Source organism: Bos grunniens, chromosome 8 (genome assembly GCF_055505025.1).
Source record: "Bos grunniens cultivar Pamir isolate PY7600 chromosome 8, Bosgru_T2T1.0, whole genome shotgun sequence".
Lineage (NCBI taxonomy): Eukaryota > Metazoa > Chordata > Mammalia > Artiodactyla > Bovidae > Bos > Bos grunniens.
The window spans coordinates 28,436,146-28,454,162 of NC_141172.1; the positions used below are offsets into that span (position 1 = coordinate 28,436,146).

The window sequence follows — 18,017 nt, forward strand, 5'->3', positions numbered from 1 at the left end:
AGCGCGCTCCGAGCCCGGGCAGGGAGGCAGCTCTTACCCCCGGGGCAGCCCTGCCAAAACAACAATAAAACCCACCAAGCACACTCGCGCACGCACGTACACACACACAAACACACACCCGGCACTCTGGACGGCTTTCAAGTCAAGCTCACGTCTTCTCCAAGTGAGAGGAAGCAAACTGGAAATCCAGACAGGCTGAGGGGTTGCCTGTTTTTAGACTTTTACCACCTTTTCTTCTTCGGGCCAGGAATTGTGGCATTGCAGAAATTATCATTAAAAACAAAAGTAAGAGCCTACTCCTGGATTGCGCTCTTAAAAAAAATACAAAAGCGACACTAAAACAACTCAAAAATCCACAAATCTGTACCTGAGATACGTGAAGTCAGCGGGCCAGGGTTCTGTTATACACTCAACATCTCTTTATTGCAATAAGCAGTGGTATGTAGCTTTGAAATGAAGGATTTTATTTGCTTGTCTTATTTGTCTCTTGCATCCCCTTCTATTGCCATACACAGATTTTTTTCCTCTTTGTACACTGTAAAGAGAACCTAAATGTCATTTCTGCTTTACAGGTTGAGCCATATGTTGGATTTTCAGCCCTGATGCTTTAAAAAAAATAAAATAAAAAATCTTTGTCAACTTTAGTGTACATGCCACACTTTTATGATGGGGATCCGTGGATAACATTGTAAGTCCAAAACAGTGTGAAATGTAGCATTTTTTTTCTGCTTCATCTCCCTTAACCCCTTCCCCATGATGGAAAAAATTACTGTACAAATGATACTTTAGTTGTATCTTGTAGTCCATTCTTTTCGGAGCATTTTTTTTCCTTCCCTGCACAGATTTGTTACATATTTTCACTTAAAAGTGTATTTATTTAGCTCTGATTGGTGTATTGGTGTTTTTAAAATCATTCTTCATTCCAAAGTGTAGTTACCCCCACCCCCTTGTTCCTGAAGTGGCAGGATAGAATTGTTAGCCCTCTCCCACTCTTCCCTCTACTTAAAAAAAAGAAAAAGCTTATGATGTATTTCTTCCCGCTCCTGTTATTTTTTTTCTGCCCTGCTGTTTTTACTCTAGTATTTTTTTCCCCTCTGCCTAACAAAGTGTGTGTGCGTGTGCGTGTGCGTGTATGTGTCTGTCTGTCTCCCTCTTCCCTTGTCTTCTCTTTGCCAGTATGTCTGGGACATATTTTAATGCACGATATCCCATCCATTAAGTTGTGGTTGAATGCGGAGTGTGTGAGGACTTGGCAGCTTTCAGGTTGAAGAGGGGGCGGGGAAGCCCGTTTCGACTTTGACACAAGATGCCGAAGTGGCGTGATTGGAATTATTATTAGTGCTGTGAACATGGCCATCTTCTCCTCTGGTTAGAAGAACTGCCATTGAACTTGAGACAGGACAGACAAGATCTCCAACCCCCATCTCCCCCCCCCCCCAACCCCTAGTACAGTAGCTGGCAGGGAAAAGGCGCCAAAATACACAAGATTAACTCTAACTTTCTTTGACAGGATCCTATAACACCATCCTTTGTAATTTTAACTTTCCATCGGGTGGGAAAAAGTTAACTTGTGAACCCATACTTGAACAGACATTTAAATCAGCCCTAAAATGGAATAAATCCAGAAAGTCATACACGCATGCTTATGTGGTTAGGAAAGAATGCACATGTAAATAAGCAGGGTGCATGTGTGTATGTGGGGAGTTCAAGATTTAATCAAAATCAGAATGAGTGTGACTTTTGAGTACATTTACTCTATGGGGCAGAGCACGGTGAGGCGAAGAAGCTGACCTTTAAGCAATCTAAGTAAAAACTGCAAAGAGTTGTGAAACACAAAACGTTGTGGTTTCCAGTTTTACATTTGAGGTTTGATGTTTTCATTTAATGGTATGAGAGATGGAGAAAGCGCCAGTGCTGAAAAGTCCCTATTAAATCAGATGTGGGCAGAGGTCAAGCACTCCAATTCACTGATACAATACACTGCAGATTCCCGCCTCACTGATGGGGAGCACAAGAGAAAGCGCTTGGGCAATAAAAGTATTAGAAGGGCAATTATTGCACGTGGTTGGGGCTGCATTCTTGTGCACTGGGAAAAGGCTTTTACTGGCCCTGATGAATTTTAAAGCTGAGTATTGTTGAAAGCTGTTTTAATAGGAAATTGATTAGCTGAGTATTTCATACAATAAATGGTGACAGTTTCATTGCTTGATGTCCAAAATAAATTCTTTTTATTCTTTAGTAGACAGAGTCATCCATTTAAGATGGTCAGACAGCAGCAACATAATTATGAGTGAATGTGATGTCATGAACATCTGTAACTTTGCTTTTGGAGCTTGTGACATCACACCATTTGACAATAGTATTGCTTTGGAAGTTATTAACTTACTGTGTGTTGTAAAATTTTTTCAGATGTATTTCAGAGACAAAGTTTATTTAAAATACTAATATGTATTTTGTATAGGCCCAGTGGTTTGTTTTCTATCATTGTAATTATGCAATTGTTGGCTAAATTTTATTTTGAAAGTTAAAATGAACAGTCTTGTTATTATGATTGTTTTCGTTTTGAAACAGAAAGGCAGTTTTCAAGAAAAGAATTACAGAAAGGGATGCAGAAAGTTTACGTTAGTTTGCAGTGCACTTTCTACATTTCTTCATGAACAATATAAAGACAACTTAGCCATTTTGCATAAAAGCTTTCTAAACAGCTCATTAAAGTCAATTTTTTTTTCATGTCACAAAGGCACATGTAGATAGGAAACAAAAACCAACTTACATGTAGAAATAAAATGATGGTATAGTTTTACTGTAAGTGTCAGCTATTTTGAAAAAGGACAATAGCTACAACTCTCACAGGCTCAGCAAAGAAGTCTGTGTGTGAAGGTGCCTGTAAGTTTTGAAGTATTTTGAGTGAACCAAGACAATTATTACTGTGATTTTCAAAGTTTAAAATAAATCATACAAAAATTACAGGGCAACTGCTGACTTTGTATTCCCAGAAAGCAATGTCTTCAGAAGTTCGGAATCTCCATTGATGAACTAGCCTCATTTCTGTACAGAAGTGAAAACCAGCTAAACTTAATGCTGGCCAGTCTACCTACAGATTCAGTGGTGGTTTGAAAATGTGCCGAAACGTAGGCACACTTAGCGGGACAGTATTTTTTTTAAAACAGTCGAGTACAGGCATTTCAGCAGTGACATTATTAACAGCGTCATTTTTCTCATTTAGTTTTGTCCTTAGGGGACACCGAACAGCTCCCCGAGGATGGGAAAAAAGTCCACAGTTATTTATTCATTTCAGTGAAAGGCAAAGCGCTGGCAATAGGGGGTGGGGAAGCTAACCGGTTGTGGATTTTGTAGTAGGGAAAAATTGCTACCCTAATTTGACAGTGGTACTTTAAGGGCTGATAGAGCTGGGCATGATTTTGCAATTCCCATCAAGTGCAGGCAATTCCAGTACTTGTTGGTTGTTTATACATGTGTTGTTGAGTGGATTTTTGATGTTCTTGCTTGTGGATATAAAATCGTGTTTTCCAGGCTACACATGTATGATTTTTGTGGTTCATTTGGAAGAAGAAAAGGTCCCTGGGCATGGTGTAGTGGATACTTGCAGTCTTGCAGGCCTGTTTCCTGGGGTCAGGAGGTCATCTGTCTCTTTTGTATTTAGTTTTAAAATATTGATATTGGCCATGCAGCCAGGGTGTGTGGAATTGTTGAGCCACCCCTCTAGTCACATGCAAGAGCTAAAAAAAAAAAAAAAAAAAAAGAGTCATCCAGTGTATTGAAAATGACAGCTTTGTTAAGCTCCAAGAACTTTTCCCTAAACTACTCAAGATTCACACCCTGTCACTGAATTTCTTTAGAAAGGAGAAGATTAAAAGGAAATCAGTATTGGAAGACCCTGGAGATGTTATGCTCCTCTCTGGAGGTCAGTGAAAGGCTCCAATTGGGTAATACTGCTTACTTTTTCAAATATACAACTGAGTTTTGAAAAATCCAGTCACCTGAAGAACAGACACTCCAGCACTTCTTGAAATTAAACTGTCAGAAAAAAGAACTCTTCTTCTCTATAAGATGGCAGGGAATAGGTGATCTAGGGAGGAGGTCTTTAGGGATTCTGAAATATCAGATTTTCCTGTTGCTACAGAAGGTTTTCACTTCTTTCTTCCAGCCAGGTTTTGGGGTGAATGAAATTAGTTTAACTCTTTCAGTGAGTATGAGAGAGAGAAGAAGTTTAGGAGAGGTAAGTACCAGTCTAAAAAGTGTTTCGCCCACTTTGATAGCATCAGATGCTTTTCAGAGATACTTTCAAACCACTCTTAATGCCATGCCACAGAAATGCTGGGTAAAAGGGAAAGTGGCTAAAATACTATATGTACCTACTCACTTCCTCTTTTTTTTTCTCTACCTGGAGTTTGAAAGAAAGGTGTTTCTGAAACCACAGACAGTGAAGTGTCCTGCTGAGAGAAGTCATGCTCTACCTGTCCCCCCACCCCAGTCCCTCTTTACAAAAGGCTCTCTTAGAGTTCATCTCGAGAAGACTTGCAGTGACCCTGGTATTGGCTGCACAAGAAGCAGAGTTCTGGGTGGGGTGAGGTTGGGGGGATGTCAGCCATTTCACCCATGGTTCCAAGGCCTAAGAAGACAGTCAAAGCCAAATCCACTAAGCACCCCATACTGAGCACCCCATGTCTCTGTTGCTCATTTTTTCCTCCCTTTGAGTTTCCCCCTCCTTTCTTGTTTTCCCTTTTCTTGGAAACAAATCAAAACCCCCACCACCAAGTATCCTCCATGCTCATCCATAAGTGCCCTACAGACAGGGAGAGGTTTGAACCCCTTAGTGATAGGCCTGGGAGGCCCCAGACATCTTTAGGTCTCGGGGGATCTTACCTGGGTCTGTTGCTGCTTCATCACCTCTGGCGCTGCTGTAGCTTTTGTGGGCTCTTCTGTGTTAAGAGTTGTCTTTCATTCTTCTTTTCTAAGCTCGTGAGAAACTTCTGGAGGCGACCTAGTTTGGGTGGCAAAAGGAAAGGGTTTCTGTTGGTAAGGAAAACTAGTAAGGGAGGAGGGGTGGCGATGTCTGCAGACACTTGCCCAGGGCTCAGCACTGGGCCTCTTCTGCCAGGGGACAGCGGCTGGTTCTGGGATCTCTGGCTGAAACGGAGCACTTGCAGGGTGCCAAGATTTCACTGGGGGTGGCGTGGTGAGGAGGGAGGGAAGAAGGGAGGGAGGGAGAGAAAGAGAGATGGGCGCTTGATTTTTAAAGAGACCCCGAAATAATGGCTTCTGTAAGAGTCCAGGCATTCAAAGAGGTGTGTTCAAGGACAGGAGGGCATTCGTGCCAACGGGAATGTCTTTTATGGTAAATTAACCCCGGTCAAATTGAATATTTGTTCAAAGGGAAACTCCAGTAGTTAAAGCTGGTGTTATCAGTAGCGTTTCCACACACCCACCCCCCCAACCCCCAGACCTGGTAAGAGGGTGAGAAAAGGGATGCAGCAGAATGTGCAACACAAAGTGATGTTTTGGGCTTTTTTCTTTTTTTAAATCTAGGATGAGATTGCCTAAACATTTCTGAGAGAAATTAGTATTTATTCGGATTAACCCGTACTCTCACTTCATTTCTTTCATCTATAAAGACTGTCAACTTTATTCTGGCTTTTCAAAAGGAAGAAATGACCCACACAAAGGAAATTAACGTTGTCAGAACCCGGACTAGAGGATTCCGCTCCCAGTGGGGTGTGCCCTAAAGGGTTAACTTCGGGGGATTTTCTAAATTTCCCCGACTTTACCTGTCTTCCCAGAACCAAAGCTCCCCCCTCCACCCCTGGCCTCCTCGACTCCCCCTCCTTCCCCACCGCCTTTCTTCTTTAGGCTCTTGCTTTACGGGGGCTGCAGCTGGTGGACTTGGCAGGCTCGCCTCATTAAGAGCGCTCTTTGAAAACGGACTGTGTTTGAGCATTTCCCTAATGAGGACAGGACGGGGTTAAAAAGTGACCATTTCATGGTTGACTTGAACCTGCCTACTTTTCTTGATGTGTCGTTGTGAAATGCTTGATGTGGATAACTCCCACTCGGTGAAGGAAAAAGTCACTAGTTCCTTCAAGTCCTCTGGTGGTGGTGGCCGGGGGGGGCGGGGAGGGGGGGGGCGTAAGGAAGGGGTGGGAAGAGCGGAGAGAACGAGATAGGAGAAAGTTGAGGGGAAAAAATCGAGAGGAGGCAAGCGAGAAAAAGAGGAAAGGGGAATCAGAGGAGAACCTCCAAACGGCTCCAGAGCACAGCTGGAAGTGGGGGCGGCCCCGCCCCCGGGCTGGGGCCTTCGAGTCCCCTCCGGGGGCCCCCGAGCTAGGTAGACGCGTAGCCCCTGGCACTCACTTTTCCTCTCCCCATTGTCTGCACAGTCTTTGCTTCCACCTCTTCCCCACCCACCCCTGGCCGAAAACCGGAATTTGGGGGCGGGGTGTGTGTGTGTGTGTTTGTATGTGTGTGTGTGTGTTTGTATATGTGTGTGTGTGTGTGTGTGTGTGTGTGTGCGCGCGCGCGCGCGCGCGCAGAAAGAGTGCGAGGCAAAGCGCCGGCCTCCACATCTCCGAAATCAAGTTCATTCACTCGGGGCCCGCGGCTCGCGGCGGGGTGAGGGCGGGGCCTCGCGCGGGAGCGAGGCGGGAGCGGCGGCCTCTGCAGGACTCTAGAGACACACGCACCCAGCTCGCGCGCGCGCCCGCCCGCCCCGCAGCCCCAGGCGCGTTGCGGCCCCGCCCTGCCTGCACCCCGGCGGCGCGGGAGCCGCTTTCCGCCGGCGCCCCGGGCCCCGGGGAGGGGTGGGGATTGGGAGCGAGCCAGAGGAGTCGCGGGAGGAGGAGGAGGGTGCAGAAGGCGGCGGCGCTGCCCGATCCTCCCGCTCCGAGCGAGGCCACGTGCACCGGGCACCCCCAAGGGAGGGCGGCAAACCGCGGCGAGGCGCGCCGCTTGTGCGGAGCTGCCCCGGGATGCGGGCCCGTGCTTGGGAAACCCCGGCTGGGCCCCGTTCCCACCCGCGCCGGCGTGCCCCAACTATTTAAGTCCAAGTTCGTTCAGCCATACCCCCTCCGTCTCCCCCTCCTCCTTTCAGCCGGCGGAATCGGCGGACCGCGCCCGCCCCGGGTGCGAGAGTCGGCGCCCCAGTCTGGGCCCCGGGGCGGCCTGGGTGTGAGGGAATTTTCCATTCGTTCCTTTCTCGGGCCCAGTTCGGCTCAGGGCTTCTCTCACTCGGAGGTTCCCGCGGCTTAAAGAGTCCGCAGCGAGCACCGAAATACCTTTTTCCAGGGCGGGTTTTCGGGGTGTGTACGTGTTGGGGGAAGGGCGCGGGACTTGCCCAAAGGGCGGAATGATCATTTATTTAAAATTAAAAAAAAAAAAGTTGTGGTTCTATTGCAGTGGTATGAGAGCTTTAACAAATGAGTGAGAGAGAGAGAGGGAGAGAAGCAAGAGGAGGAGGAGGAAGGTGGGGGGCGGGGGGTGTGGAGAGGCTGGTGCAAAAGGAATGCGCGTTTGCAGGAGGAGGAGTAAAGCGATGATTGTGTAATTAAATAATAAAACAATCCTTAAGTCTGATTTGGAGAGAGCTCGAGCGGGGTCCAGAGGGTGGAACCGGTGAATTTTTCAACTTCCAAGTTTTGCAACGAAAGAAAGCGAGAGAGGGAGGGGAAAAAAAGAGCCCAGAGCAGAAAGAGAGGAGTTCGGAGCCGAGCGGGAGAGCGGGATTTATCGTTTGGGATTTTTCAGGAGCGCGTTCCGATACCCCCGGGCTCTGGGCAGCCGCGGCAGCAGCAGCAGCCTCCTCGCTCGGCCGGGTCAGACGCGGGGCGAGGCGGGCGGCGGGCGGGCAGCCGGGCGTGGAGGAGTCGGCGCGGGCGGCGGCGGCTGCAGCCGGGGACCGCGCGCCGCGAACCTCTTCCGCCCGGGAGACCTGCGCTCGCGCCCCCTCCCTCACCCCGGCCTCTGCCGGCTCCCCCACCCACCCCGCCCCCACCCCGGCCCTCTCCCGCGCGCGCCCCGCCACCCGCGCGCACTCGCTCACGCTCCCCCCTCGCGCACACACATGGTCGGCTCGCGGCAAAGTTTCGCCTGCGATCGCCACTCCGGGATCCTGCCGCAGTGCTTGGGGCTGTAACCTTGAACTTTCCCAGCGCGGTGACACATTCTCCTCGCTCTCCCTCCCGCCCTCTCTCCTGCGCCCCCCTCCCCGCCTTTTTTAAAAAAGCATTTCACCACCAACCACCACCCCAATCCGACCCACACCGAACCTTCGCTCACCCCCTAGCCCCCAACAACAACAACAACAACAACTGCAAACAGAAAACAAATCCCCAAACCCAGGCGAAAAGCAGCCAGCACCGGCGGCGGCGGCGGCGGCGGCCTCGGCGAGCACGGCCAGCGCGCTCGGACTGCAGGAGGGTTAAAAGTGTAGATTGGATTTCACCCCGGGAAATCTAGCACGCCGAGTGAACTTGAATCTTTGGCTATTTAAGGAGGACTGGGTTTGTTGTGAAGTTGCGGTGATCCAGCGCAGAGCCCTGTCCTGATTGATCGCATCGCGGGGCTCAGATGACTGTAAAATGAATAGATGAAATTCTTGCTTCTCGAAGATTTTCTTGGGCATCTCCGGGAAAGTGCGTTTTAAGGCGAAGTCATGATGTATTCTCCCATCTGTCTCACTCAGGTACATGTCTCAGTCACTCTCTCGAGCTTTCTCTCTAGCCCGAAATGCCTTTGTTTTGTTGCTCTCGTCCGCGGACAACTATTGGTTTTAGTTAACCTCCGCACACCCCGGTAACCCAGCAGAAGAAGTGGTCCGGAGTTGCGGCGGGGTTTGCAGGGCGGCACCAGAGCCGGCGAGCGGCCCCTAGCTCACAATCACCATGTGCGCCCAGCCCGGCACCCTGGGCACGGAGAGCGGGTGCCCCTGTGCTGCCAGGGCGGCTGGGCCGGGCGAGGCCGCCAGGGATGGGCAGGGCCCGGGCCCGCGAGAGCTAGCCCGCGTGCGGCCCCTGGAGTGCTTGCTGCGCCCCTGCCCAGGGTGCCTGCTGCCTCTTTTGGTTGCTTGCGCGCTGAGGTGGACTCCGGCTTTAGAGAAGCTTTGGGGGGCGGAGGGGGGGGGACTGAGCCTTAATAAACAAGCAGTGAACTTGGGCGAAGGAACTCCAGTAGGAGTCCTTGTGGGTGCCTCTGGACTCCGCTGCAGGCAGTGGGCGGGAGACGAAGCGAGTCGAAGATTGTGGTCCGGGGACCATTCCTTTGCTTAATTTGGGGATCTGAAACTCTAGTCTATCGCGATCCGCACTTTGAGGTTTCCAGTGACCATGCCACAAAGGCGATCTAGACGTGGACTGGAGTTAGTTGGCTGGGATGAAAGTTAAAGGACTTTTAAAACATGTTCATTTTGTGGAGACCTGTTCATTTGACGATATTGGGGCGTAGGTTAGAAAGTAATGCTGGAAAAGTAAGGTCATTTTCAAAAATTCACTTTGAAAATTGTCCTAAGATTTCAGGTACAGTGTTATGAAATAAAATACTGGCTTTATACTTTTACAAGAACACAATTTATATAATTTTAAATCGGTTGGTCAAATGGAAAAGTGGAGAGACCGAACAGACATACCTGGGGGCGGCTTTCATCGCTGCCCGGCTAACTAAGCAACTGACGAACTAACTAAATATCTTAGCCTAGAGTTGTTATTTGAAGCAGTGTTTTAAACCTCTAAAGGTGTGGGAGAGTTGACTGCAGCTTTTAGGAGGCTATGTCACGATTAGTAATTGATAACCATTTTCTTTGACATTGGCTTAAAAACTATAAACAGTTTAAGAAGTGTCCCCTAGTCTTAGGTGTGTTACAAATTTTAAAAAATCCAGTATCATGATGATGCATTTTTGTAATGGACAAATGATTAAGATTTCAATTGTATGACAATTAGAAGCCATTGTGATTCAAAAGGACTGAGGCATTCATAAATTGTGAATGAAGATGAAAACAATGATAAGGCTTATTCAGTGATTGGATACAGTCCTGTAGCTTTTTGGCTGACACATTTTTTATTGTTTATATTTTGTTTGGCATCTGAGTGTGATTAACTTAGATATGGCTATTTTCAGCAAGTAAACGTGCACTTTAATTTAACAAAACTGGAAAAAATGAGTTGCTGACCTATTTGTATTTTTAAGGCTGTGAGTAATGGCCAATAAATATGGTGATGAAACTGTTTCAGGTATAACGAATTGACTTCAGTTGCAAAAGTTACCTTTCGTATTATCCATCAGCAGGATTTTTTCCTTTTTCTGGTAAACCACATCCATTTGATATTTTTTTTACATTATTGAAGCATAGTTCAAATAAAACAAATTGAGGTAAGCTTTTCACGTGCAAAGTGCTGCACTACTTGCTCTCACCTGTAAATGATTGTTTTTCTATATTGGTTCATATTTCCAGCATCGACTTTTCAGAAACATTGCTAGCAATTACATTGCATTTTTGGTTTCCTCTAGATATGAATCGAAAAGTCACTAGCTTTATCTAAATTTGTGTAAGTTAAAAATAATATTGTAGCATGGTGACATATGGAATATTAGGAGCATGTACAGTATAGTCATTCAACTGTCCCATTAGTATTCAAGGATACATACTTACCAACACTAATTCATGTTGACTGATATTCTCTACTGTTTTAATAATGTAAATCTAGGTTGACATATTGAAACTGTTTTGGGGATTTAAGGCCTAGACTAGAAGAAAAAATTTTAGCTTTAGAATTCTCCCTTTAATATCTGTGTGACTTTATAGTGTAAGGTGTTGCAGAAGTAATATTAACAATGCTACTTTGATATCAGACCAATAGTTTAGTTTTGTATTACAGGAACTTAATAGCTGTAGCAAAACATTTTTTAGGATTATGTAAATACAAAATAGAGAAACATTCTTATTTGATTGAAAACTTTGCAAAGTGCTTTCGTTGTTGCAATAAGATATCTAGGCTTTAGAAAGAAGTTTCAAAAGAGGCTATAGTTGATATTTATCAAAGTGTTATTCAAAATTATCAGTACATGGATATAAATCTGTATTTTTACATCAGTATAAATCAGATGTAAAAAGAAAATTAAGCATCAATAGGATTTTGTATTTGCTTTTGCTAAAAATAATGTAAACCCTTAATAATGTAACTTTCACTTGGAATGATTGTATTGAATTTTTTTTCTTTCACTATTTTTCAGGTTCTGAAGGTACATTTATAAAAATGGTTTATTGTTAAATAGCAGTGCTCCAAGAACATCTAGTATTTACTCTTCTACCTCTATATTGGTCTAATTTTCCATCCCTTTCATGGAGACCACTGTTCTGTGAAGAAAAATAAATATTTCCAGTGGAATTAGGACTATTTACTTTTATATTTGAAATTTGTAACTAGGTTGTTTATTTTATCAGTTTAGTTTAATAAAGGAAGTTTGAAAAGAGAAAGAATTACTGAATGCCAATGTGTTTTAATAAAAATTCTGTAAGAGTAAGGTGGCCTATTACCTTAGCATAGACATTAGATGTTAGCTTACTTAAATGCTTTGCTTTCTTAAAAAAATAATTTTCATAGTTGTTTATAGTGTTATTGTGATAACCTATTAATTAGGACATTTGAATACTTTAATCATTTTTTTGATGAAGATAAGTTACTATGCTTCATATAGATGCCATTCAAAATCACTACAGATGTATTACAACTCAGCATTAGAAAACAGTCATACTTGGGAGATGGTACTTTAGTCATGTTAATACAAAAATACATGTGACTTATTGAAGAACTCTACTTACCATTTTTTGAGGATATCTTCATGTCAGAAGTAAGTGTTTTATTTAAAAGGAATTTGCGTAATAGTAAAGCCCTGAAAGATATTTGTAAGGCGAATGTGGACTCAGAAAGTTTGCCGCTTGTATTTATCAAAAGAAAAAAACTATGTTTTAAAACATTACTTGGCAGCATTGGCAACAAGCTAAAGGCAACCTTAAACAAAGTAGTGTTTTGTTTTGTGCGCATCAGCTAAGAAATTCCAAATTTAAGCCCTCGGTGTTGCATTTTGATTGTTTAGAATAAGTTGTTAAAATTTTGAAATCTATTATATGATAGATGATTAGAAACTCAAACAAATGTAATCAAAGTTATATTTGAAGTCTTTATAAGAGAATGAAATGTTACTGAACATAGTACTTAAGGATAAAAGTACTTGAGAGTTACCACATTGCTTAATATTTGTTAAAATAATACTGCATTTTTAAATAAAATAATACTGCAAGGGTAAAGTGAGTGAGACAAAGCTCTTCCCACCCGCATGTACTCTTTACAATTTCAAGGTTTAGTTTGTGAGTATATATATGTAGGTTTTTAAGTCATATTAATAAATCATAGGAGAAGTTAGATTATAGGAAGTGAGTTCCCAAAGCATGAGTCCACATTTCCTCGAGCAGGGTTTCCTCTTGCATATATTTCTAAGGGAGATAAACAAAGTTTTTGTAGTTACAGTGAACGCTGAAAGCATGGCATCAGAAAGTGTATGGAGATAGGGAGGTCTTATCATGGGCTGTGGTTGCTGTGAGCAGGGCTGCCTTCCCACACAAAGAACAGATTGTGGTTTAACTCTTTCCATGGCCTAGTTTAATGTGCTCGCATAGTAACTGAATTGTTCAAGTCTCTGCTGGAAACTACTGATCGGTTTAATGATTTCCTCTATGGCATTTGGTTATGCCTCATGCTGTGATGTAATCATCCACATTCTGTATTGTTATAAAATTTTGATTTAGGCTGATCCTGCTCTCGGAACATTTCACGGCAATACGTTAAAACACTTGAAAATTGCATTATCGATCGGATGGGATGTATAACTCCTCCGGATCCGAACGATAGACTGTGGACATGCCGCAATCTTTAACACTGAAACTGAATATGATCTTGAAAATGAATTCATAACTCTATGGGAGTTTGGGGGCATCTTCTTTGTTAGAGAGTCATTCATGGTACTTTCATCATTTTTACCTGATGGAATTCATCAGACTGCTGATTAGATAGAATTTATTCCATATAGTTCAAGGTGACCAGTACTAGGCTGTCAATTCTAACTTGGGATATAAGTAGTTAGATAAAGTTATTTTGCGGTTGAGGTGACGATACAGTGACCAGAAAAGTGGCCGTAGTGGAAGTTCTCATTTGTTTCAGATCTGGCCTCACTGCCCACTTACAGTGTGCACGCCCTGGATGTTAAGCTCTTTCTCGGAACAGTAATAGGCCTGAGCTTAGGAGACAGGTTTTACCTATGGCAGGAAGTAATGAAACACTGACTGCTTTGGGAAGTAGCTTGAAATAACTGTAGGTGCAGATTATCTGCCACTCCTAGCTGCCTCTCTGCCTTATAAAAGGCTTAGATGAAACAGGCAGGAAAGACGCAGGAGCCTAAGGTAAACCACTTTATTCACTAGAACGGATCTCTCCACGTGCAGATTCACAAGCCCATGCAAATGTGCACCCACAGCCCTGTCCGAGAATTCAGATGTGTAGCAAATGAATTGTATTGATTCCACAAAGGCAGGGAGTGACCAGCGGTGCACTCCTGGTGTCACCCTGCCACCGCATGCAGAGACACAAAGAATGTAAAGTTGGTGCCAAGTTGCCATTTTTCATTGTTCACCTCAGATTGATTTTTAAGGGTTTTAGAATAATTGCCATACTCATGTGATCGGTTAACAAATTAACTGACTCAGTGGGGCTTCAGATTCTATAGGAAGAGCTGCTGGAAGAACATCCGAGTCAATTCTGTTTTCAACTTTAGAAACTTTTATTTAAAAATGCAAGAGTGTGTCTGTGGATCTGTGAGAGAGTAAGAGCGTGCATGCGTGTATTTTTATGTGTGTGTGTGTATGGGTGTGTGTGTGTTGGGGGCTAGTGTTGCTGGTGGAGGGAGGGAATGTGCTGCTCCAAGTATGGAAACCTTCTGTTCAGGACACCGATACGACAAGCTGTGTCCTTGCCCACTTTCCCTCACCGTATACCAGTTTCTCTAGTTACCACTCCTGGAATGGTGCTGTTTCAGTGTTGGAATGTTGGACGTTTGATAAGAAAATGGATCAAGTTTAATGGCGCATGCTCTTTGTGCCACCAGCAGCCTCTTGCTGAGAGCATGCTCCAAAAGCGGGAACTGTGTGGCATTACACTGAGCATCTATATGCTTTGTGTTTCTGTGCCACAGAGAAGAGAAATGAACTGTGCCATCGCTCCTGCCTTCTGAACAGCTCTGCTCCGATTAAAAAAAAAAAAACTCACTGTGTTCTTTGTAAAATGGTACTGCTTAGTGTTAGTTGGTCAAGTGAATATTTAAATATTGAATTAGGTGCCAAGCACCTTGGTTGCTTACATTTTAAAGAATATAGGATGCATGGTGGGAATGAGGGGGATGGGGCCAGAGTGGAAATACAAACATGAATCTTTATTCTTTTTTTTTTTTTTTTTTTAGGAGGGAGAATCAACCTGTGAGTCTTGGTGGAAAAGGGGCAGCTTGGCATACTTTATTTTCTTCTGGTCCTGCTATTTTGATAATTTTAAATAAGAAAAGAATGTTATTTTTATGTGTAACTTTTGGTACTGAATTGGGAATGGGTTGTGGTCTGATGGTTTGGAGCCTTTAACAAACTAAACTGACCGTGTATGTCTTGTTTTCCCCCCTCATCTTCCACAGGATGAATTTCACCCATTCATCGAGGCACTACTTCCACACGTCCGTGCAATCGCCTATACTTGGTTCAACCTGCAGGCTCGGAAACGCAAGTACTTTAAAAAGCACGAGAAGCGAATGTCAAAGGATGAAGAAAGAGCAGTCAAAGATGAGCTTCTCAGTGAAAAGCCTGAAATCAAACAGAAGTGGGCATCCAGGCTCCTGGCCAAACTGCGCAAAGATATCCGCCAGGAGTACCGAGAGGACTTTGTGCTCACCGTGACTGGCAAGAAGCACCCGTGCTGTGTCTTATCCAATCCTGACCAGAAGGGTAAGATTAGGAGAATCGACTGCCTGCGACAGGCAGACAAAGTCTGGCGTCTGGATCTAGTCATGGTGATCCTGTTCAAAGGCATCCCCTTGGAAAGTACCGATGGAGAGCGGCTCATGAAATCCCCACATTGCACAAACCCAGCACTTTGTGTCCAGCCACATCATATCACAGTATCAGTTAAGGAGCTTGATTTGTTTTTGGCATACTACGTGCAGGAGCAAGGTAGGAGCAGATTGTTCTTTCTTCTAGCCCGGCACACATTGCCCGCAGACCCCACGCGCAGAGCACCTGGCTTGGGTTAGATGGTCCTGGAGGCCCCTAGGTCTCTTGTTCACCTGATCTGGGGAGAGTGGCATGCCCCTGTTCCTCCACTCGCTTGTCCTCTGCCATGTGTAAGCCATGGAAATACACATGGAACTTTCCTACCTGGATAGGCATGGATATTTAAAGACCACAAAGAGATGCGTTTTCAAATGTCTTTGAAATAGTACACTTTTTCAAAAACACAGACTAATCTGAAAACTACAGTTGATTACACTTCACTCTTTGTCCTCGGCTACATTCTTTGCATCTAGTCATCTTTTGCCAGTTTGAAAATGTAGCTTGATTTGTGAATAGTCAAACTGTTCTTTAACAGTCTTTGTATTAGCTTCCTAATTAACGAGGTAGATGAACTTTGTTCACGAATCCAGTGCTACTGCACTGAAAAGTAGAATGAACATTTCCTATTACAGAATGCTTAAGATAGCCAGTATCAGAAAGTATATCTTACGTAGACTTAGATTTATTTAATTTAAATATTTCTATCAACACCTACTTTTGATTGTGTAATATTCGCTGTAGATTAAACGGATTATAGGTCTTGTTTAAATAATTTATGTTCTCATATTCTCCCAGAGTGATTTGGGAACACTTAATACTGTCCGTTTACTTGAATGTAAATTCATGAAACTTACCAAGGAGAGAAGTCGCAGCTCTCCTTAGAGAACAAAAACAGAAAGTAGACTGGTTACGCTGGTTTAAAATAAATCTCAAAAAGAATGCAGAAACCGCATACCATACCTATTTAAAAAAAAATCCTTGATAAAGAGAGTGGGGTGAATGTTGCCTGAATAATTTAAAAATAGGTGATGTTTTTTGCTGAGTGTTTTCTGGATTCATGAAATATGCTTATTATTTTTATTTTTCTTAATATATTTTCTTTAAGGAGGTGAGAATTTCTTTACTTCAAATAAATTTATCGATATATATTGATGTGCTTGTATTAGCAACAGTCCATAGTAAAACATTAAAAAAAAAAAACCTGCTGAAAGTGGACTGTAGTTTAATCTACCGTAGTTGGTGGGTCATTTCTTAACTTGGCCAGGTGGTAGGGAAAGTGGCCTGCAGATAGCCAGGTGGCAGATGGTTATCTGATGTTTGTTATATAAGTGTGGGATATAGTCAATGGTATGAACTTCATCATCCCGAAATATAAAATATCAGAATTACTCTTTTGACTAAGAAATCTAGGTATTACCATGTGTTTTTTTTTTCTTTACATTTCCTTGGCATAGTTTTAGAGATATGCTTAAAAGTTATCTAAACATTTCTAGCTTGATTTTAAATAATGGTGCTTGAGATCATACATTTGGAAATATTCTTTTTTTAAATAAAAGATTGCATATACTATTTCTATATGTTTAAAAGTTAAAGTTGAAGTAATGACGGTTTGGGGAAAAATGTATTTTTTCCCTGTGTGTCCTAAAATAAAAACTCATTAGCACATGACACTTAATTTGATTGACAGCTGTCTAGGAGGTGACATTATAAGGTGGGCCGTATATATGTGTTGGATTGACTGTAAATGTGTTGTAACTCTGTCATGAAAGTCAAGACTGGAAGTAAAGTTTTAGAAAGTGGGTTATGTAACTTTTTAGTGCAGGGAGAGAAGATTTGCAAGCACTTCACTGCTGCTTGCATTTTAACTTGCTTGAAGGCTATTCCTTGAGGTGTGCACACATGTACATTCACTCCTGGGGCAGGCAGCCAACTGTCTTAGTTGATGAACTGACAATAAAGAACATATCCTTTGGATTTGGGAAGATAGATTGAAGAAAGAAAAATGCATAAATGCCTTCTGCATTGCACCATCGGTCATGATAGTCATAAAGTTTTAAGCAACTCTTGGAGACCACATTTTCAGATAAAAAATTCATTTTCTTGTTGTTTTGAGTCTCGTTTTGAAAAACCTTTCATTATCTTACACTGAGCACCTGATTTATATCTTCTGTTACTTGTGAATGCATCATATCTTTAATATCTGATGGCGCTTTCTTTGAAAAAGTCACATCAAGATGCTTTTGTGTTTTCCCTTTTTCAAAATTTTTTCTTTGGTCAAATGTAGGTTAATTACGTATTTTTGCAGTGCAGTTGGTTGAAGAGGGCATTTTAAAAGACTAATCTGTAGTCAATCAGAGAGCTGCATATCTCCCATTGTGACTTTTTACTTCTCCTCTAAGTGCATGAAAACCCACTTAAGTCTATTTTATTAATCAGGTAAAGAAGTATAAAGAAAAACGCAAGAGAAAATTCAGGAAAGAAAAATGTAATGTTTGCAAAAGAACGAGCAACAGAATTACCTTTCCCCCCTTTTTTCTTTCTTTCCCCACTTCTAAACGACTAGGAGGAAAACATGAGAAAGAACAGAGGGAATGCCAAAGATGGTTGCCACTGGCACCAGGATTGGCATCGGACCCTCTTTGTTTAGCTCAGGATGCCTGTGATTTGTTAGTTGGCATCCGCATTGCAGTGTGGAGTGATGTTACAATATATTGACAATTTCCAGATCTAGAAATGTCAATAGTCCTCTTGGTTATTTATACAAGATCACAAACTGCATATCTTCTGGAGAATGAAATAAAGACCAGCAAATAATAAAGTTCATTGTTGACCAACTTCCTATGCTTTTTCCCTCTTTCTCTTTTGG

At 43.2% G+C, this 18,017-nt stretch overlaps 1 protein-coding gene and 1 long non-coding RNA gene across 42 annotated transcripts in view; one reads left to right on the forward strand and one right to left on the reverse strand.

Moving 5' to 3' along the window:
- Positions 1 to 5,149, reverse strand: part of LOC147366880 (uncharacterized) — a 159,547-nt gene extending 154,398 nt beyond the window's left edge. For 2 of the 6 annotated variants that reach the window (XR_015169554.1, XR_015169552.1), the window contains exons 1-3: positions 5,092 to 5,149; positions 4,888 to 5,005; positions 368 to 535 (exon numbers count right to left, since the gene is read on the reverse strand). This is a non-coding gene — a long non-coding RNA (uncharacterized LOC147366880). Of the gene's footprint in view, positions 1 to 367; positions 536 to 2,205; positions 3,741 to 4,887 lie in introns of those variants that run through there. The other 4 variants (XR_015169563.1, XR_015169564.1, XR_015169565.1 and 1 more) reach the window with 3 other exon arrangements.
- NFIB (nuclear factor I B) overlaps positions 1 to 18,017 on the forward strand; it is a 482,616-nt gene that overhangs the window by 220,915 nt on the left and 243,684 nt on the right. For 18 of the 36 annotated variants that reach the window (XR_015169542.1, XR_015169543.1, XR_015169548.1 and 15 more), the window contains exons 1-2: positions 7,589 to 8,698; positions 14,740 to 15,271. Coding sequence is in view for 27 of the 36 variants with exons in the window: in XM_086415082.1 (XP_086271208.1) it covers positions 8,669 to 8,698; positions 14,740 to 15,271 (562 nt within the window). In the remaining 9 variants the exon portion in view is untranslated. Of the gene's footprint in view, positions 1 to 7,588; positions 8,699 to 14,739; positions 15,272 to 18,017 lie in introns of those variants that run through there. The other 18 variants (XR_015169540.1, XR_015169541.1, XR_015169545.1 and 15 more) reach the window with 1 other exon arrangement.